Source organism: Branchiostoma belcheri, unplaced genomic scaffold, assembly GCF_001625305.1.
Source record: "Branchiostoma belcheri isolate BF01 breed outbred unplaced genomic scaffold, Haploidv18h27 scaffold22, whole genome shotgun sequence".
Classification (NCBI taxonomy): Eukaryota; Metazoa; Chordata; class Leptocardii; order Amphioxiformes; family Branchiostomatidae; genus Branchiostoma; species Branchiostoma belcheri.
This window is the reverse complement of record NW_017803713.1, coordinates 732,227-753,627: the sequence shown is the minus strand read 5'-3', so window position 1 is coordinate 753,627 and position 21,401 is coordinate 732,227. Positions and strand designations below refer to the sequence as shown.

Below are 21,401 nucleotides of genomic sequence, written 5' to 3'. Positions count from 1 at the left end.
ACTTCAGCGTTCCGCCTCACTAGCTGAGCTAGTACGTACGACGAGAGAGAGAGAGAGAGAGAGAGAGAGAGAGAGAGAGAGAGAGAGAGAGAGAGAGAGAGAGGAAATTATAATTGCCCTAACAGTTCTGGATACACTTATGCAAGCTGCTATACCTCATCTCCAAAAGAATCTTCATATCCTTTGTACGTTATACGAGCATATACAGCATACAGTTATGAACATATTGTTACAAATTACTAGGATAGGTCAATCAACGATTGTTTATAAAAGCATATAAGCCTCCAATTTGTTGTAGTAATATGTAGTGGTAGTAGTAGAAGTAGTAGTATTAGTAGTAGTAACTATACAGGTGTAGTACATAATATAGTAGCGGTAGTAGTGGTATTGTAGTAACTGTACAATTGTAGTAGTAGTAGTAGTAGTATTAGTAGTAGTAATAGTAGTAGTAGTACTAGTAGTAGTAATAGTAGTAGTAATAGCAGTTGTAGTAGTAGTAATTGTGCAGTTGTAGTAGTAGAAGTAGCAGTATTCATAGCTATGTACGTCAACCAACTTGAAGGTTCATGATGAATGAACTCCTACCTTGTTGCTGGTCGACCAATCACAGAAAACCACAGATGTTCATCACGGAAGTCCTTGGACGTTTTGGTGGAGAAAAGACGACCGAAGCGGACCAGATCGTCGTAACTTGCCTTATACAGCACCCGGTCCACTTTCCCGTCTCCCTCTTCTACTGCCAGCCAGCTGATATATTATTACACCATGGAAAACAAGGTCACCAAAGAGATCGTTATATAAAAAAATTTACACTGGAAACAGACGCAAGAGATGCAAGGCTAATAAGTAAAGACATATATGATTAAAATATAATGTATTGATTTTTGTTGCACAATATACGAATCAAGCCGTGTATTGTGAAATCCTCTGCAAATATTGCAAAACTCGTTCGAACGCTACCGCTGAACGCTGGTCGATGTGTTGCCCCTGCTATTGCTGATGTCGACAGATTTTGATAATCTTGTATATGATCTGTCGTTTTGTCCGACGAGGACTGCAAGCTTGATTGAACAATAAATTATGTTACAGAAGAGAAAATGTGGTTTCGTGAATTCTAGGCTAAAACCAAATGAAATAGCGAACCCACCTTTTGCTCAGGAAGGTGTGCTTATCACCATCTTGGACGTCAGTAATGATGACTTGGTCAAGGTACCTATTTCATTCATGACATGATCATTGGAAACTGACAATATGTACGAAAATAAGTTTATTTAAACCAATTTTAAGGCCTTTCAGAGACCAAATTGAAATTTGATACTTTCTCAGCTCATCATAATATAGAATAACTACAGAACCATTGCTCTATAGATCAAAAGCCATACAGCCAAAATATTCAATATGAAATATTATAACTTGGCGAAAGAAAACTCTTACCAGGACGGGTCAGGGCCGATGTTATTGTGCCAAATATGGATGGCATATATTGGACCCAGTTGAAAGGCTGACGTCACCACAAATGTGTCTACAGCGCCTTGCTTGAACGTGATGCGGGTTTTGTCTTCCAACACATACGGAACAGACTGACCCAACTCTCCTCTTAGCACCAGGAACACCTACGGGGCATGGAAATACAGATATCAGAGTAGCAAATACAATCATGAAGAATAGCAGATCCTTCAAGTACAGATTTCGATCTTAGTCTGTGTCGACAGAGATCACGAACAAGATGTTAAATTGTGTAAGGGTGGTCCTATTTGTAAATCTTGAATCTGACTGATCAACCATTGATCTAAAGTAACATGAAACGCTTTGTCTTTTAAGCCAATATCCCAATGTACAGAAAAACAAATCGGCCAGGGCTTTGTACTTACTATATATAGTAGAATCGCAAACAATTCTAGTCGCACAGATTCTGGTCGTCATATTTTTAACGATATCCACGAGTGATGTACTCCGAGTTGATATACTGTCTTATTTTGTATTTGCTTTTACTTTTGGCGACTGACTGCGACAATGTTTAAATTGATACTACGTTCAGATCATTGCAATGAATACCCATGCCCTACCTCTGCACTGGTTCCAGCGTTGGCCCGGGTTCCAGTGTACACCATGACCTCGTACGTATGGCCGCTTTTACTTGACCCTTTCAACACCGTTGCACCCACCTGCAATAAGAAAAAGAAAATGATGTATGCATAGAAACCCTAGCTTTGAGTACAGTAAAATAATTCCGCAACCAAAAGAATTAGTTAGCTCAGGTATATTGTTCTACTCTAACCATAACGAACTAAGCTAGGATCATCAAAATGTATACTCTATCGTGATCCTGTTAGTGTTTGTTTGTAGATTTTAACAATGCAAATATTATAAAGCACCCCACGCTGCACATTGCGAGTTGCACGCTGCTCTGGGCCAGGGCTTCGAACATGTCGGTAGAGGACACTCAAGAGACGGAGCCAAAATGTCCTTTGGACAAAATGGTGGGCATTATAAAGTACTTCACACATGTTCTGCCAGTATTCGTACATTATATCAGAAAATATTGTTTCTAGAATTCTGGGCTCGCTGGGCTGCTGTCAATCAATATTGTCCTATGTACCGTGGCCGACACGGGCAAATGGTAACACCCCAATGTTTCAACACCGCAACCTAGTCTTTCAACACCGCAACTTTGGTGTCTCAACACCGCAACTTTGGTGTCTCAACACCGCAACTTTGTTGTCTCAACACCGCAACTTTGGTGTCTCAACACCGTAACTTTGGTGTCTCAACACCGCAACTTTTAGTGTCTCAACACCGCAACATTTGGTGTCTCAACACTGCAACCTTTGGTGTCTCAACACTGCAACTTTTGGATCCTGCAAAAAAAGTGTCCTCTGGTTGGGAAGACAGTTGTCCTCCTGGGACAGGGTCTAAACTATGTAAACATGAATGTGACTGTTCTAATGTGTCCCCTTTTGACAGGTGTCCACCCTAGACAAGTGTCCTATCGGGCCGGTTTGACTGTCTTTAATTTTCGTGAGCTAAATTATCGGGAAGCACTTCATTATTTCCTTTCCTTTGAGCTTATTATTTTACTCATTTATTCTTTTTAGTTCAGCTTATCAAGAATGTGCTTTACCTTTAGTTCGTCTTTTTTGTCTTCCCATCTTGCCCATATGACAATCAGAAGATAAAGTCCAAACAGGACTCCGATGGTGATGACAACCGACGGGTTCTCCATGATGTTTGTAAACCCTTCCAGGGCCTCCAGAATGTTCAGGGAGTTCGGCGCCACGAAGAACTGGAAGTCGGAGCCGAACGCGGTGAGGTGGTCACACAGGCAGTGGGTCAATGAAGTGGTCGTCAATGAACCAACCTAGAGAAATAAAAGAAATAAACAATAAGAAAATCAATTAAAAAAAATTAAGGAAATCAGTTGAAAAAACAAAACTTACCCATCACCGTCAGTAACTGATGGATGGTGACTAAAGGTATTTTCTATAATGGCCACGTGACCTCCTTGTTGGCCCTGGTGACTACAGGCCTACTATGTGAAAACTTAATTACGTTTGTCAATCAAATGGGCTGTTCCTCATAACCTCTTTCAGCTGGCAGAAGACGTGTTTTATACCGGGTTTTTCTGCTGGTCCGGTTGTTCTTAGATTTTTATCTTCGGGGAGGGAGATATCTTTTCGTGGGTAGGTGTTGTTTTGGGGCACGTTTTTTGTGTTCGCAGCTGCATCTCGTGGTGGATTTGCTGCAATGTGTAACTTTAATGGTAACATTTCTGTTAATAAGATATATGAAATTGTTGTGAACATTATACATCGGATATTTTGAATCCTAGATTGTTGATGACTAGAACCACATACATACCTGACATCCCTCAGTGCTCCACAGTTGTTGATCGTTGTCGAAGAAAAGACAGGTAGAAGTGAAGATCTTGAGAGTGTAGTTCAAGGTGAAGTTTACTCCACCATATCCCAGTTCCAAAGCTTCTGACAGGTCACCCCACATCACTGTGTCATCGTTAGTATCGATGTCATTTGTAAAAGGCTCGTGATCCACGCCTTAAAATAAACAAGAAACCCATATGTTATCTCTCCTGTGGGAGGTGGTAGGAAAGATATGAAGATCATGCCATAATCACAAAGCTGCTTATACGTGATCAGAAAAAAAATCTTGTGATCAGATTTTAAAAAAAATGTCTTTTTTTTCGTTGGATAACCCTTAATAACAGTATCTTTTAGATGTAATATAATAATGAGTACACGACGGGCCAAGGTTACTATGTATGCGCATATCAATACATGATTATTACAGTACTATGGGAGTGGGGTGAGGCTTGCAAAGGTACCTAGGAAAGAAAGCTAATAGAAATACAGTGATTGACTATATATATTGTTACCACCAGAAAGATATATCAAATGTTATTTCCAATGTTAACATTTATCTTGTATCCTAAATGCTTGCCAGGCAATGATAAAGTTTGTACTTTTGCAGCGCTGCTTGGTTAACAAAGGTAGGCTAAAGGGGTCTTTACCAAGAAAAAGTCGCTCGGATCCGGTCAGTTCCAAGTCACTAGCGGACAACAGCCATTGGAAAGGATCCGGTCGAAGGTAAGAGTTGTTTCCTAATGGAATGGAGTACAACGAACCGACTGCCGATGGCACAGACGTTGCCTTGCGAAATACCTGTCGGGAGGGGGCGCTGTTGATACCGAGGAACAAACGGACAGGTATTCCTTCCACGTCAGGTGTGACGGTGACATGAACAGAGCCGGCACCTTCAGTAATGGTGAAGTTATGCACCTGAAAATACATGTTCTTAGTTTATATACATGTCGCTGGTCGCATGTGAGCCTTAACCCTATCTAGACAAGGGGGTGCTAAAAGTGTCCACGCCAACTTTTATTGTCAGATAGCATCCGAACGGCTTGCGCTAGGGTCACCCAACTTGGTGACTTTTCCTAAAATGTTCCTGCGGATCCCAAAAAGCCCAGTATAGATAGGGTTAATATTAGTGTTGAAGAAAATTACCATGAGAGTTGCAGAAATAACGTACGTCATGGTCACATTCGTCGGACGATTGTAATACCGTGGAATTTTCAAGCACACTTTGAAAGAACAAACTACCGAGAAGATTTGTAATGACAGCGAAATTCTTCATGCAGGGCTCTCCTACGAATGCATTTCATGCAAGGTCGTACGACGCTCGTAAGATGTCTTAGTCCGGGCCGTTACAGTGAATGTAGATACAGGTACTGCAGTAATAAAAGTATTATCTCACCGACATGACGTCCTGTCCAGTCGGTGTGGTCTCCCCACGCTCTGTCTGCACCACCACAGTACCTGGTTTCTGCGGCATCATGACGTCAATAGGAACCTGCAGGTCATTGACCTCTACCGGACCTGAATCACTTCTGAACTTCAGTGACGCCACGGGTGACTTGATCTTGTCTGAGTTGTTGGCGTAGAAGTACGGATTGAGGGATGTTTCGTAGTTCTGTGGTGTCCAGAAATGTACTTAGTTACGCCATGTTAAACATTTGCTGGTGTTGTTTCCAGAACCATGCTTTATCCAGAACCATAGTTTTGCATAGTCCACTTTTATCCGACACCGTTACAAGGGCATATCTACGTTCTTGGATACGAGGAGGCTATCTAGAACCGTATCTGGTACTAACTGCAGCACATTGAGACACGGCTCTATATACGATATTTTCAGAGAAAAATTACGCGTTGACTTTTCTGTTGATCCTAAACATTGACAAGCTCAATCCAGGCCAGCTTATGGCTAAAACTATGGAGTAATGTGATTAGTTTTAGCTTGAAAACGATGTTACCAAGTCGTCTATTTACAAATTCTATAGTAAAAATGAGTATTGTCCTGTTCAATATTTGTCCTCTGCGTTGGTGACGGTATGAAATAAGTTGATGTAACTTGAGAGTGCCGTCACCATGTCCAGTCATGAAATGTTGGAATAAAAAAAAAATGCTATAGAATTGAATTATTTCATATATGTTTGCTCTAATAATAATCCTGGTGGATTTCTTTGAAAAAATGTATAATGACGTAAAGTGTCACCTCCATGGAAATAGATTGTCCACAAGATTGTCCAAAGAGAGTTGAGAATCCCGGAATCCGGAACCAAGTGTCGCTCTGTCCCGTGGGCCGGACTATCTGGGGTCCCGTGTCCCGACAGCTCTGCCTCTGCAGGGCGATCTGGAAGGGACCCTGGCTGATCACTGTCGGCTCGGCGTCCGGTCGTTTCCGGCTGATCACCAGTTCGCTCAGAGAGTCGATGACACCAATGATGCCATCCACTGCCTCTTTCGCCTTAAGCACAGTAAAGAGACAGACATTTTATTTTGTTTGTTTTTCTTGCTTTCATATGTTATGATTATTTGATTTGAGTTATCATTTGGCATTTATGCTTATATTTGTCTTATACATAATAACTTTAGATTTTTTCTTGTTCTTCTTCTTGTTATTATTATATTGTTTTTTGATTGCCCTGCTTTACCAATAAATTAGGTAGCTACTTAGTCTGTTTTGTATGATTCATTTTCGTAACATTCGTTTCTTCTAAATTAAGAATACATGTTGCCCGCACATATTGTTGTTTTTATTTGCAAACTGTATATAAACAAGGAAATAAACGAACATAGTATTTTACATAAATTTATGTCATCCATTGGGGTATAGTGGCATCCTGACAGTTTGTTCCAACTGTATGAGATTCAGAATCAATTACATTTTGTTTAAAGTTGTTTTCCAGTATAATGATTTTAGTTTTACCATAACTTTCCTTACCACGTGTCAATAGTGATTTGGTCACCATCTAGGGACTTAGATATTATAGCGCTGTAAAAGGTCACACATATTTTTCATTACTACATTGTACATAGTTACACAAGGATAAATTGCACACAAAACAAATGGTAACCCCATGTTAGAGTAAGTGTGCAGTTGAAAAGGCACCGTTACCTTTGCAAGGTTGTTAGTGTCAGTAGTGTTTCCCTCTGCAGTGTCGATGCCCTGGCCTGATGATTTCGACGAGCTCGCTAGTACGTTAACAACAGCTGCGGAAGTAAAGAAACGAAATGTTACGTGTAGCTTAGATCTAGACGGAAGAATTTCGATATTCGTTATCAATTAGGAAGAATCTGTGGTTCATATCTTACCTGCGAACATAACGGAAGATGTCTTTTCTACTTGAGTTATCTCCAATTCCTCAAGAGGTAAGCTTTGCAGAAATTCCCCCCATGTTCTTTAAGGACCTTGCGGTGGCAACCTAGAAATTGAGAAAGAAATTATTTCACAAACTAGAGTTCCACGATCTCATACCTTCGCCAAATGATGTTAGCCTTTATGAATAAGAAATATACTAATCACCCTGATTATGCAAATAGGATCCTCAATTGCATGAATTATATCAGTCTGTTGATCATATTCTCCACCAAAAGACAGTCTTATCTTAACAAAGAATGCCATTTTCTCATAAATTATGTAAATGTGGTCCTTATTTGAATAAGTTATGTTTAATTATGTTCACCTTCACTTAACTTTCAAACACCCCATGTATGAAATTCCAGGCAGTTACCACTACGCAATTATAACATTTTCTCATTAATTATGCAAATTAAGTCTTCATTTGCATAATCAATATTTGCCTGTGTTTCTCTCGTTCTTAATAACATATGTTACAAGCTTGAACTTTCTATCATGGAATGCAGCTGATTTATAGAATTTCCTCATTAATTATGCAAATTACATCAATATTCGCATAATTGTAATATCATTTTGTCAAGCATCACTTAAGCTACCTACATACCAAAAATCACGATGATCCATCAATGGGTTCTTGAGTTATCCTCTTTTAAACATTTGTCCTTTAAACCCTCCTGCAGTTCTAGAGCAAGCTGCTAGGGGGCCTTAACTCACGTCACTTCTTCCCCAGCACAAGAGCTACCTACCATCCAAATTTCGTCACCCTAGCATGTCTGGATCTTGAGATATCAAAACCGGAAGTTCAGCTGCAGTACCATTACAAGCCGCTAGGGGGTCCAAAATCTAATCATTTTGAGGTTTCATCAAGACCTACCCACCTACCAAGTATCAAGACAATCCATCAAGGCCTTCTCAAGTTATCGTGTTGACAGACACACACACACACACACACACACACACACACACACATACACGAACGCCCCTGAAAACATAACCTTCTTGGCGAAGGTAATAAAGTTGACATACACATGTGTACATAAAATACACAAAGTTGACATATATGTGCGCCGTAGTCCCACCACCATTAAAATGTGAAATTAAATGCTAACGAAATTATTTGAAAGATAAGATGACGTGGTAGCCTCCTATATCCCGCCAATCAGAGCTAGGAGGAGAATTTTGGCTCATTAACACGTACTTAGTATTTGGACTGTTAGAAACAGTCAAGCAGAGCTAGAAGCGCTTGGTATCTCAATGTAAATCTGAGTGAGTTTCATCGTTTTAAGTTGTACATAGAGGGTAACAATTTGGAGCCTCTAAGAATAAAGTGCAGTTTAGCATTATTTGACGTATTATTAAGGTTGACAAGACGACCGAGTAAATCTGCAAGATTGCCAAAAAGTCTTGACGACTTGAAGACAGGTCTTTTTTACCTGTGCATCCGCTGACACGTCGTCCCCTCCGCTTGTGGCCGAGCCCAGCGCGCTCGCTACAAGGTTCACAGACGACACGCTGGTAGGTTTGATGGTCGTCAATGCAGCTACCACAGCCTCTCTGGCCTGTATGATATAAAAACAGTTTCAAAATGAAATATTTATGGATATTTAAGAAAGGGTAATCAATTAAACCACATTCATACAATGTATTGCAAAAAATATCGAACATAGTGCAGTAAAAAACAAAACATCCTACTCATTTATTAATCAGTAAAACAATAAGGGCGCGAACGTGAGCTTTGATAAAGGGGAGCTCGTGAATTTTACTAGTTCTTTCTAATAACAAAGGAATATATTATATAGATATACCTTTTTTGTTTGTGATGAGTGAGTTACTACATTTGAAGAAATATCTAAATCCACCTGTAGTATCGAGGTTCTTGAAATTTATTGTCCTTGATTAAAAAAACATAAAAAGCTTGTTTCCCAAAAACATCATATCCAGCTATAGGGCATTTCCGGATCATGTATAATGCAGAAGCAAAAATTATATCATCTACATTTAAATGTATATTACAGAATCAGTGGCGTCGTATGAGGCGTAGTGGATAACAACGTAAAATCCATCTTCAATTTCAGAGCTGTGGAACGTTCTTTAGAAGTGTGATTATGATCCACACCTCAGTGGCTGCCCTCCGTGTCTCGGCCGACGCGTTAGTCGGGACCGTGTTTAAGACAGACGTGACGCTGTTGGACATCTGCACCAAGGACTTGGCGTCTCCTTCCCGCACCAGCTGGGTTAGAGGACTGTTCTCCCCAACCACGAGCTGCGTGGCTACGGCTGTGGACTGTTCTGATGGAAGTGCCACGACCTACAACATAGAAGATATTTTTACGTTACATTTACAGTGAGCTGCGTTATAGTGAGGTTTTATTGTTTGTGTCTACTTTTCAAATGGAACTGCAAAGTAATAAAGAATAAATAAAATACCTTTAGTGCACATTTATGCTCCTAAAGGCTAAGTACAGGTCATGTATAAAGTAGAAGTAAAAAATCGTAGAGATATCATTCTACATTTACATGTATGTTACAGAAAAATTTGATTTACTGTGTACACGTATCTATATGAACATATGAAAGTTATAATGCATAGTTTGTCTAATTCTATAAGGAATATGACTTTCCCTGCTCTATATAATGAACTGCATTATTTGCAAAGCGTACTAATGATGCCTGTTCTGTGGGCGGAACTATGTTCCGATGATTGAGTAAAAGCTTTGTTATGTATTTGCCATATACCTTACCTTGACAGAAGTCTCGACATGTGATGTTGCCCCGAAGGAGTCTGACACTTCAACGCGGATTCTTACGACAAAGCCACGGGACTCTTGGCCCACTGGAAACAGCTGCGATGGAGTTGTTGGATCCTATGAAGAAAAAAAAAATACATTAAAATTTCCTGCATTTTAATACATACAAACTGCATTTCAGTATTGTATAGCATAATTGTATGATAAAACGACTGCTTATCTTTCATATATTTAGAATCAATATATACTATATACATAAACATATATAGATTTAATCTTAATGTCAAGATACTGCATTAGTTTTCATATTAGTTTTCGTATGTATTAGGCCTCCATGAAATCAGCTAATGTAGCTGTTGTAGCTACCCAAATGTCTTATTAGCAAGATAAGAAATAGATGTAAAGAAATAATACGTTCAGCCACCAATAAAGATAGCAATGGGCAAGTCCACGGAACCACTCCAAAATGACATACCGTTCCTGTGTACAGCGGAGTGAATTCAGAAGCAGCGTCCGTGTTGAAGAGGAAGGTGTAAGTCAGAGGCTCGTCTGAGTCAGAGAAACCTGCAAAATAAGTGAGTACAAGAACAAGTGGGAATACACGCTCCTCGATATTAATTGTGACAAATTTAAATTACAATGTATCAACTAATTGAATGTATGAAGCTCTCTTGCCATAGCTAGCTGTAGAATCTTGTTATGTTATGTGCTGCATTGTGTTGCCTTAGGGTTTATAATATATCCGAAAATAGTTTCATCAGGTTGGTAAAACTTAAGAGATAGGGGAATTCTTTTTACACAACCAAAGAGTCTCACCTCGCTGACGTTTCGGTGTCTGTCAGACACCTTCTTCAGAGCTTCTGACTGGAGTACTACAACTGCGTAATTGACTGGGAGGGGGCGAAAGTTATAGACAGAGAAGACAATAGAAGAACCCGCTGGATCAAGGAGGCAGTTTGGATCCGAAAGTCAGCCCCTGTAATGAACCGGGACGAGGGGGCGTACAAGCTAAGCCACGTTTTGGATAGTGTTCTCGCCGCAAAAGCGCCACCTACATCGGCTACATATAGCGGCGAGATGCAGTACTCCAGTCAGAAGCTCTGAAGAAGGTGTCTGACAGACACCGAAACGTCAGCGAGGTGAGACTCTTTGGTTGTGTAAAAAGAATTCCCCTATCTCTTAGGTTTATAATATAGTATGGTGGACTGCTAATTAGGAAAGTGGGCTCTAGAATTTGTTCATAAAAAAGTACTGGCAATTGCTCGTATTACAAGTACAAAAATACATACTAATACTAGAAACATATTCATGTTAATAATAAATGTGGTTACGTACCCGTACAAGTGATGATGAACTCTGTCACCATGGCCGTGCCGTTTTCCGGACTGACTGTGCAGCTTCCGACCACAGGTGGTTCGTTCGGTACAAAACTGTACTCAGCAAACCCATGACGACCGTCAAGAAGCGTCATCTTCACTCTTAATGTATAGTCCCCTAAAGCCTACATACATGGGCAAGGACGATTGTTACCTTTATTATGAAAGTCCATCCGTGTTAGTAGTAATCATAGTAAAGAGTTGAACTTTATTCCAACACACAAATTATACAGAGATCAAATTTCCAGCGACCACTGTCACCTTCATCAGGATAATTAATCACTTCACAACGTGATCTCGCGAGAGGCAGTAAGGAGGCCATATATATCAAAGCACCTCAGCCATCACTTAATAGGGATGGTGGACGATATAATTGATTAATTGCTCACGTCACGTATCAGTAAATGTTTCGTGTGGATGCGGGCGCGGTCAGTGTCTGTTACCGTAACTCTCGCGAGATTACGTTGTGAAGTGATTGGTCGTTGTTATTATTATGATGAAGGTGACAGTGTACACATCCTGTACTCGCACTGTATCTCCTCTGCTTACGTTTCGATGTCTGTCAGAAACCTTTCCCAGAGCTTGCAAGTGGAGTTCTGCATCGCATCGCTATATATAGCCGATGTAGGTGTCTCTTTTGTGGCGAGAACACAATCCCAAATGTGACTAAGTTTGTATCCCCCTCGTCCCAGTTCACTGGGGTTGACTTTCTTATCCATATGTAAGCAGGTGAGATATAGTACTGCATGAGTACCAACATGATGAAATTACTTTCGAATGAACGAGTAGGTACGTGCGTTATTTAGAATGTTAATTGCGAGTTTTACCGTAAAGACTTCGGGTTTGATGACGACATCCGGTAGGTTCCTTCCCGTGGTGCTCTCGGTGTTCCAGTTTAAATCGGACCTGCCAAACCCGTCCGGAACTTCCTGTAATGTCCAGTTGTAACTGACCAGTTTGTTCTCCTCACAGTTTGTACACTCCGCCACCAGAACGAGCTTCTCAGATGGGTTGATTTTCCTGTTACAGTTGCTGAAGCACCTGAAATGAAAAAGAACTCCAAAGGTAACTTTTGTATAATGCATAATGTTTACCTTCACAATTGGTGTAACCAAACAAACTACTGCTCAGGTTTTTGTTATTTACTTACGCAATTACGGAGTTAATCTGACATTTTCGATCCAATATGTAGTAGGTATTTGTTGAAATGAAAAATACATACAACAGACTCTATACAAATTGATTTCCTATCTGCACAACATAATAAAATAAAATGTCACCTGATGTATAGAGATGGAGATCCGACAGGGAAAATCTCTAAGATTTGAAACGTCGTTCCAGGGGATCTGCCAGGGAACCACACGCTAAGATGCACAATCAACCGGCCTGCACTTGTTTCGACGCCCTCAGAAGAGATAACATATGACTGGTTGGTTCCTCCATCGCTAAACAGGTCGTCGCACGAAGTTCCTGTGAAATTGATAGATCACCAAATAGTGTTACTGGCAAATGCTGACTATTAGTAGTTAGCGTTAGAATGCAGCTTTTCCATATTGCAATTTTCAATATTATGTTTTATGTCTTCTACACGACATATGGTCAAATGTGCACTTAGTCCATCTGGGCAAGAATATACAATTAAAATATTCTATCCATGAACATTATTTATTCAATATGAATTATTTTAGTAAGACTGGTGGTAATTTATTTTTTAAAGCTTTCCAACGATCAGCATTCTGAAACAAAGTGACGATAAGGGTGCATTGTAAACGTAGAAACGTTAGTTAAAATTAAGTTAAATTAAGTTAGTTAAGTCAAAATATATGTTTTCTTGTTGTGTTACTAACCCATTTCTGTTACACAGGTCCAGTTATAAGTGAAGTCTGCCGCGTCTGTCACCATGGCGTCCGGGTCTGTAGAAAACGAACCGTCGAGGACAATGTCGGAGCCACGTGCGAGTGACTTTGCTGAGCCACCGGCAATGTCAGCCACCAGTGCCGAAGATAAGACATTCACCCACTGCTCAGCTGACGTCACGACACGGAGTCCAGACAAAGTCTCCTCCACCGTGACCTCCAGCCGGATGGCAACCTTCCCGTACGGCAGAACGTTCTTCGTTAAGGTGAGTTCAGATCCGGCAGTTTCAACATTCTCCGGAAGGGGAATTTTTACGGAGGGAAGGCCACCATCCATCGCGTACAAAGACCAGTTAAAGAGGAATGAATAGGCTACGTCACAGTCCACTGTTACGGTAGATTGCACAGTAAAAGGCACCCTCCGTTTGATGTCGACAGGAGCCGAAGAGTTGGCCCCTCCTCCCACCAGGGCTATGTCGGGGTAGCACGAGGCGCAGGCGTACGATCCCTCCCTGTTGAAGCAGAGTTCGTCGCGGAGGCACACATGAGCTCCCGTCATGCACTCATCAATATCTGTCAAAAGAGAAAGGAAAATTACAGTTTAATGCTCGGGAAAACCTGCCTACTAGCTAGGCACATGGTATCTGTTTGGTACTCGGTTACCGCTGTCTGTACATGCCGTGACGCATACACCTTCAACCCATAGATGGGAGAAGTAGTGTAAATCTACCCCAAGTACCGCATCACTAGTGCAATAGTTTCAACTGTACTAAAATCACTCCTGGTGATTTTGCTGAATATTTTAACTTAAGTTCTAACAGAATTTGTGTATGAGGTACCTAAAACAACTTGACCTGTCTATATACATATGTCTTATACAGTCTAATAAATCAAATCAAATTAAAGATTGAAATATCTTACCTGGCGTTGTAGAAACAGAGGCCGTTTTTGTTGAACGAACGACACTAGAAGTGTTGGCCTCTGCTGTGGTGTTTGGTGCATGGGTCATTAGTAGAGACGCACTAGGTACAGCAGTACCTACTGTTGAACGGACCAAATTGGAGTTGTTCTCTGTTGTAGAGTTGGTTGCAGGTGTCGTTGTCAGAGACGGAATCGGTGCGGCAGTCGATGTTGATAACAGAGCCACTGTGGTGTTGTGCTCTGTTGTGGAGTTGGGTGCAGATGTGCTGAACTCAGCAGCCCCTACTGTTGACCAAACTACAGTTGTGTTGGTCTCCGCTGTAGTGTTGGTTGCAGGCGTCGTTGCTGCAGACGTGGTCGTCACAGAAGTCGCTGTTGTTGACCCTACTGCAGTTGTGTTGGCCTGTGTTGTAATGCTGGGTCCAGGGGTCGTTGGTGAAGACGTGGTAGGTACAGCAGCCCCTGCTGTCGTCGCTATAGATCGAACTGCAGTTGTACTGGCCTCTGAAGTTGTGGGTACAGCTGACGTTGTAGGGGACGTGGTGGGTACAGCAGCCCCTGCTGTCGTCGCTGTAGACCTAACTGCAGTTGTACTGGCCTCTGAAGTTGTTGGTACAGCTGATGTTGTAGGGGGCGTGGTTGGTACAGCGGCCCCTGCTGTTGTCACTGTTGACCGAAGTACAGTCGTGGTGCTGGCTTCTGTTGTGGTGCTGGGTCGAAGAGTTGGTGGTGGTGGGGACGTGGTTGGGACCCCTGCTGGCGTGGTACTGGCCTGTGTTGTAGTACTTGGTACATGGGTTGTCGTGGGTGACGTGGTTGACTGTGTGGCTGTTGAAATTGAGCATTAATGTATGAAGTGATCGACTAGACAACTACAAATACGAAAATCTAACCGTTATATTCAACCTTGCCCTTATCCCTGCTGCCTTTCTCGGTAATCAAGTGAAATTTGGTGTCAAACGGTTATCTAGTAGTTTCCGAAAATAGTTTTATCAGGCTGGTACATTATTTCAATATAATAGATTCCTTTTACAGAACCAAAACACAATCCTAAACGTTGCTGAGTTTGTAATGTGAGGGTGGGTGGGGGTGGGGGGGTACAAACATTTGAGATTGTGTTCACGCCGCAGAAGGGCCTCCTACATCGGCTACATATACATGTAGCGTCGAGAAGCAGAACTCCAGTCAGAAGCTCTGAGGAAGGTGTCTGATAGGCACTGAACCGCCAACAAGGTGAGGGGAATATTGGTTGTGTAAAAGGAAACTCTCAAATCCGGTTATCCAGGAGGCTGAAGGTTAAGGTACTTGATAAGGAACTGCGATGCTTCGATATATTTGGGATCTAGTAATAAAATATAATATAAAGTATTACATTGTTGCTGGATTGTTAATCTTTCGCAATGCTGTTAAAACGTCTTTAGGATCGTTTTTCCTTCCTTATCGTTTATTTACATGGATAGGAACCTCACCGTTTAATTAAGAAGCATAGAAATATTTATGATTGTAAATAATGATTTTGATTGAATTTTTTAAGCTTAAAGAAACTAGGCGATTAGTGCACACTATGATAGCAGTCAGGAGAATCAAAAGAATCGCACATATTGCTTCAAGGCAATACCACTATATACTCAAAATAAACAAGAGATACACTCCTTTAAAGTCGTTCATGTCTAGAGCTGTAGAAGTATGGAATCAGTTGCCTTACAGATCTAGACTGCCCATTCCTTCATGTCCTTTAAAAGTCGTCTCCATTAACAGTTGTGATATTTTCATGATTTGCATTTTTTAAAAATCTAAATGGTAATTGTGTTAATGCTGTTGTAATTATGTTGCGTAACAATGTTGATGGATAAAGGTAATGATTGTATTATGACTGGGGTACTTTATGTTACTGCATAAGTTGCTGAAGGGCTCCACCAGTAATGGTTATTCAAGTAGAGAATTCAATTAATACGTTTCAATTGAACATTTCCATTGTATATTATGCTGACAAAGAAAAATTACGGTCCGAGTATTTGGGGTTTCTAAAATAGACTGTTACTCATTTTTTAATACTCAAAACATGTAATGACAAGACGTGGTGACGGCACACTCAAGTTTTTTCAACTTATTTGCAGTATACTCATTTACAGCTGGGCGAAGTGAGAAAAAGCGTGTTAAAGTATAAAGTGTCTTTCCCAACGGCCCAAGATCGGTGGCTTGGAAGGATTCGAACTCGGGACCTCTTCGTTCCGAGTCGGACACTCTACCGTTACGTACGCCACACGACCTCACTGTTACTCACTGAAAGTTAATGCAATACTATACATAACATGGATGGTTACCTTGATTCACCTCCGATGGTTCCTTCATCTGTACTTACCATTACAGACGTTGCAGCTTAACCGACAGTACACCAGCATGTAATTGGGATTGGCGGCACACTCACCAACGCTTGCCCAATGGCCACAATTCTGGTTGTTATCTGAACAATCTAGAGGAGAACCCAAACCAGTCAAGTAACCTTTAGACAAGACAACTATAAACAAGTCTCTGGCCCCTCCCAAGTTAAATTGCCCTTAGGAGTAAGTCACGAGAAAATATTACGCCAGGAAAGGGTTTTAAAATTCCCAGCGGTCGCTACGTACCGGGTCAAAGAGTTGAATACTTACAAACACCCTGGAGAGAAGATCAAATTAACATGCACTAGAATGCTGATAAACGTTTAAAAACATCTCAAAACGTGAGCTATACAAGAATATACTGTCGATTGCTGAAACAATACGGCAAAGGAGTCTACGTTTTGTAGGGCACTGTAGGCGGAAAAAGGACGAGGTAGTACACTTGTAGACTCTTACTGTAGAACCCGAGTCATTAAAAAAAACAAAGAAATCGCCTCAGACCACACTACACACATGACCTAACATCAAACAGCTAGATAGCTGACAGGGAAGACAATGGAATGAACCTGTAGCGATGGGTGACAGACAGAAATGGAGCCAGATAGTCATGGGAAGATTCTGAATCCGACATAGTGAGGATAAGTGAGAGGTACCCACATGTAGACACGTCGATGTTATTCCTTGTATGATTTTCAAAGCGTGGGTGGTTACCACCGTTGTTACCTCGGATAATACCTACCTCTATCGGTACTACAAACGCCGCAACTCAACTGGCAGTTCACCAGCATGTAATTGGGGTTTGCGACACACTCACCAACGCTGGCCCAATAGAGACAAGTTTGGTGGTTATCCGAACAACCTGAAGATGAACCCAAACCAGTCAAGGGATCTTTAGATAAGACAACTACAAGCAAGTCTCTGACAATTTTCAAGTTAAACAAGAGTTCCGAGATCTCATACCCACATGAAATATGGGCTTGCTTTGTCATACTTCCCTCGACATGTCCTCATTAATTATGCAAATGACATCTACGTTAACATAATATATGTATAGTGGTGTTAACTTACACAAGTCGAGAGGTATAAAATTCCCATCATGCACCAATAAGGAGTCACAGAATTTTCACATAATGCAAATTTGGTCATCATTAGCTTAATTGGTATCTGTTGTTATGTTCCTCCTGCCACAGATTAAATAGATTACATGTATAAAAGAACTATTATATAAAACACTGTAATTATAGAATTTCCTCCTTAATTATGCAACTTAAGTCCACATTTGCATAATTTGCATTTTAGTACGTACAACTCTCTCTCAGCTACCTATACACCAAATATAATGAAAATACGGTGTTTCTATCTGGACTTCTTAGCTTTTAAAGATATCACCAGAAAGTCCCCTGCAGTTCCGGGACAAGCTGCTAGGAAGACCAAATCCACACCACTTATTCCTGACAGGAAAATCTATCTGTCACCAAAAAGTCAAGACCATAGGCATAGCATGTTCAGGACAAAAGATACAAACACCGGAAGTTCTGCTGCAGTACCAAGGTCATCCACCAGGAGGCCCAAAATTGACCTTTTAATTGACCTTCGTCTTCCTAAGACTTATCAGCATACCAAATATCATCACAATCCATACAGGCGTTATGAAGTTATACCGCCTACAAAGTTGCGGAACACACACAGACAGACACACAGACACGCCAAAAACAATACCTCCATTTTTCAATTTTTCATGGTGGTAATTACCCTAAGTCACATAGAACTAATATGTAAGCAACGGTGCTAAGACCCCTGCAATCAGTGTTGTCACCCGTCCTGGGATCGTCTATGTGACACAATGCACATGAATTTTCCACTTATAATACTGCTCCTAAAACTCCTTCTACTAATATTTTATCCAAGTCAAAGAATGTCCCTGGAACTCGATATAAATGTTTTTGGATATCTCTTAGTTCAGTGTTCTAGGCAACTTGTATGAGGGTACTCTAAGAACCATCTTTTGAGAGACCGTGCAGTTGCCCCAACGTTAAGTTTTGGGCAGTTTGCCACTTTAAACTCTGACAGAATATGGTAAATGACGCTACAGTTGTCCTCCCAGGAAGTTTCTACTGTAAGTGAATCTATTTTTTTACCATGCATGTGTATGATTTTTTCTGTAAATTTGTTGACCTAAAATTAATATAAGTTTATACTTTATCACTTTGTTACTATATGATGTCTGACTCTTACCTTTTTCCTCGTGTCTTCAATATCAAGCGGTCTGAAGGCTGACTTGAGCTTCTCATAAATAAAGGATGGATAAAAGAAAGACACAACTCTCTCACAACATTAGATGGTCTTTCCAGATACCTGTTGTAGTGGAAACAGCAGCCCCTGCTGTTGACAAGACCGCTGTGCTGGTGGCGGCTGTTGTAGTGGTTGTAACAGGAGTTGTCGGTGGAGGGGTCGTGGTTTTTAAAACTGTTGAAAGAGCCAGTGTCTCAGTCTTAGTGCTTAGTTTTCGACAGTTAGCATATGGCTTTGGTCTAACCTATTATTTGCTACACCCCTAATTGGGTAAGACATAAACTGCATTAAATCACAAACAATACTCGTCCCTGATTGGCTAATCCGGCGGAAATACGGGTTAAAACGACAAGTCACTCGACTGATAAATGACAGTGTATTATAAAACTCATTGTAAAATGCAGAAATTGTGTGAAAATCTCTGTCAGAGACAGGATAATGTAACGGCATTATTCTAGCTACCGCTTGTTTATGACAACGCGATGTCACTTGGTGGAAAAATGAAAAAAAAATCAGTATTCCTCGCTCCATGGCTCCACGGGCTCACGTACAATTAGGTGTGAATAAAAAAAATTAAATTGGTTACATATTCTTCTAAGTTAACTGACAAAAAATATTGGTACCAGCTTAATGGTACTTTTCCTATTATTATTTATCTAATGACTGATTTTCAACAAACATTAGTTGAAAATTCATCAACGCACTGATGTCATTCATAGAAATTACTTGCTGTTGCCTTATATATGTACCATTGCATGACACCCCATCTCCATCCAGGACATAGCCATCTCCGCAGTAGCACTCGAAACTGCCGATGGTGTTGTTGCAATTCACGGAACATCCACCGTTGTTTGAGGCGCACTCGTCTATGTCTGAAAATACAGCAAATACCTTTCTCAATTCACACAGACTTGTATTTTAGGCAAATGGAGTCAGCTAAAATAACGTATCACTTGACGGAAAACCGAATTTCTACAAGTTTCCAAGCTGGGACATGTTGGTGAAACCTGACATGTCCCAGCCGTGTACATAAGTTTCCACGGGTGTCCCATCCCGGCGTGTCCACTGTAGGAAACCTGTGCACACAATGGGACACGCGAAGTGTCCAGGAATTCCCACTGTTGGAAACGTCTCGTGTCCTGACTAATTATGCCTTTGTTTGGCATTCTCCCCAATCAATTGCTTCAAAAGTGCACGCAACCATCTCCTCCATTCACCAACGTTTTAAAGACATTTACTTTCAAAAATTCCTACGCGAAATTCATGATGACAACAAATCCAAAAACGCAAAGATCAAACTGCGCTCGTACAGACTATTCAAATCTACTTATAATGAAGAACATTATCTTAAAATCCCAAACGAAAGTCAAAGAACCACCATCACCAAACTACGAATCAGCTGTCATAAACTCAGCATCGAAACAAGAAGGCACAACCGCACACCTCTGGAGCAAAGGATTTGCCAATTTTGTAGCTCAAACAAAGTAGAAGATGAAGCCCACTTTGTTATTTATTGTAGTTTATATAGTAATGAAAGAAATGATCTTTTTAGATATATTACTAATACGGTCCCATATTTCCAATACTTGCCTAATATTGAAAAAATTATCTTTCTTATGGGCTTTGACCATCCTGTACTATACAAACCCATCTCAAATTATATTTTCAACATCACAAAGAAACGAGAAGAAACCGAACCCCTGTATTAGAAAGATTAGTAGTTTTAGATCTGTTTGTACTACAAACATGTATATTACCAATTTCATCTGTTGACCTGTACTTAGCCCGATAGGGCATGAATGTACAATAAAGGTTATTATGTCATTAATTATCGTCACAATGGAGTATCCAACCTAAGAAAATAGGTATGGCAATCTATAAGCAGTTTTGTTGTGTTTGTTTACACATATTGCCATGGGACTTTGCGAGTCAGTGGCTTTACATAGCAGACTACTAGTATTTTGCGTCCGCACCAGGCTATATAGATTGACCGCCGCTAAAGAATCTAGCAGGATATGCAAAGCTTGATATGAACGCCGGGGTCTAAGAGTTTCCTGAAGTTTATACTAAGTACATGTCGTTAACGTTTTCTGTACATGGCCCTACAGCGCATGGTCATGGATGTACAATAGAAATAATTATCACTCCGCTTTAGTAAATTTTCTGCTAGAAATGGCGTGAACCCTTGATACATTTTGGCGTATACTATCGGTAAATCAAAAAAGCATGCCGACGGACGCCGATAGGGTGTTAGATAAAAATTTACAACACGTTGTTGTGAACGAAAAGAAATAGCTGAAGATAATAAACTAAAGACTTGATCACGCGCGATCGTCTGTAGCGCGTTTTGTTTTGGGTGCCAAATTATAAACTCAGCCTAGAAGTGCAGGGGACGTGCAATTTTGAAATTTCTACTGCAAAAATTATGTTTATTAGTAGAAGTCATAAGTGATCATGATTTAGTTTTTTTGGTTTGACTATAGAGATACTAGTATTGTAATGCTTCGCAGTATTTTTCCGATGTATCTGTTTCCAAACTTACTTGAATATTACCATGTCGACTATAACCCTTGCTAACTAACAATGTACAGATTTCTTTGTCTGGTAGCTCGG

At 40.6% G+C, this 21,401-nt stretch overlaps 4 protein-coding genes across 4 annotated transcripts in view; all 4 read right to left on the bottom strand.

Moving 5' to 3' along the window:
* LOC109470107 (polycystic kidney disease protein 1-like 2) overlaps nucleotides 1-4,788 on the bottom strand; it is a gene marked incomplete at its 3' end in the record, with an annotated part of 5,023 nt that extends 235 nt beyond the window's left edge. The window contains exons 1-7 of the mRNA XM_019768889.1: nucleotides 4,526-4,788; nucleotides 3,859-4,052; nucleotides 3,122-3,358; nucleotides 2,067-2,165; nucleotides 1,435-1,613; nucleotides 1,148-1,213; nucleotides 586-747 (exon numbers count right to left, since the gene is read on the bottom strand). Coding sequence (XP_019624448.1) covers nucleotides 586-747; nucleotides 1,148-1,213; nucleotides 1,435-1,613; nucleotides 2,067-2,165; nucleotides 3,122-3,358; nucleotides 3,859-3,999 — 884 coding nt within the window. The remainder of the gene's footprint in view (nucleotides 1-585; nucleotides 748-1,147; nucleotides 1,214-1,434; nucleotides 1,614-2,066; nucleotides 2,166-3,121; nucleotides 3,359-3,858; nucleotides 4,053-4,525) is intronic.
* A 474-nt stretch (nucleotides 4,789-5,262) lies between these two features.
* Nucleotides 5,263-7,179, bottom strand: LOC109470106. Its single transcript, XM_019768888.1, has 4 exons — nucleotides 7,170-7,179; nucleotides 6,973-7,067; nucleotides 6,070-6,321; nucleotides 5,263-5,487 (listed from the first exon to the last, which is right to left on the bottom strand). Exons 1-4 carry the CDS (start codon nucleotides 7,177-7,179, stop codon nucleotides 5,263-5,265), a joined length of 582 nt encoding a protein of 193 aa, XP_019624447.1.
* A 40-nt stretch (nucleotides 7,180-7,219) lies between these two features.
* Nucleotides 7,220-16,467, bottom strand: LOC109470105 (cell wall protein DAN4-like). The gene is made up of 11 exons (XM_019768886.1): nucleotides 16,440-16,467; nucleotides 14,116-14,943; nucleotides 13,186-13,767; nucleotides 12,619-12,808; nucleotides 12,166-12,379; nucleotides 11,298-11,463; nucleotides 10,438-10,526; nucleotides 9,957-10,079; nucleotides 9,332-9,523; nucleotides 8,649-8,774; nucleotides 7,220-7,279 (listed from the first exon to the last, which is right to left on the bottom strand). The coding sequence occupies exons 1-11, from the start codon at nucleotides 16,465-16,467 to the stop codon at nucleotides 7,220-7,222; spliced, it is 2,598 nt and encodes an 865-aa protein (XP_019624445.1).
* Nucleotides 16,468-19,042: 2,575 nt separating this feature from the next.
* The window catches only part of LOC109470104 (complement component C1q receptor-like), a 4,374-nt gene continuing 2,015 nt past the window's right edge, over nucleotides 19,043-21,401 (bottom strand). The window contains exons 3-4 of the mRNA XM_019768885.1: nucleotides 19,538-19,660; nucleotides 19,043-19,050 (exon numbers count right to left, since the gene is read on the bottom strand). Coding sequence (XP_019624444.1) covers nucleotides 19,043-19,050; nucleotides 19,538-19,660 — 131 coding nt within the window. The remainder of the gene's footprint in view (nucleotides 19,051-19,537; nucleotides 19,661-21,401) is intronic.

Bases quoted from the DNA above. Each gene is read 5' to 3' on its own strand.
- LOC109470106 (XM_019768888.1), bottom strand. The intron at 6,322-6,972 runs GTAACGGTGCCT...ACTGTGCTTAAG, and splicing joins ACACTAACAACCTTGCAAAG to GCGAAAGAGGCAGTGGATGG. The intron at 5,488-6,069 runs GTGACACTTTAC...TGGACACCACAG, and splicing joins GACAATCTATTTCCATGGAG to AACTACGAAACATCCCTCAA.
- LOC109470105 (XM_019768886.1), bottom strand. From the start codon at position 16,467: ATGAAGGAACCATCGGAGGTGAATCAAG. The intron at 8,775-9,331 runs GTGTGGATCATA...TATATCATACAG, and splicing joins CACGGAGGGCAGCCACTGAG to GCCAGAGAGGCTGTGGTAGC. The intron at 7,280-8,648 runs GTAAAAAAGACC...CTCAATTTCTAG, and splicing joins ACGTGTCAGCGGATGCACAG to GTTGCCACCGCAAGGTCCTT.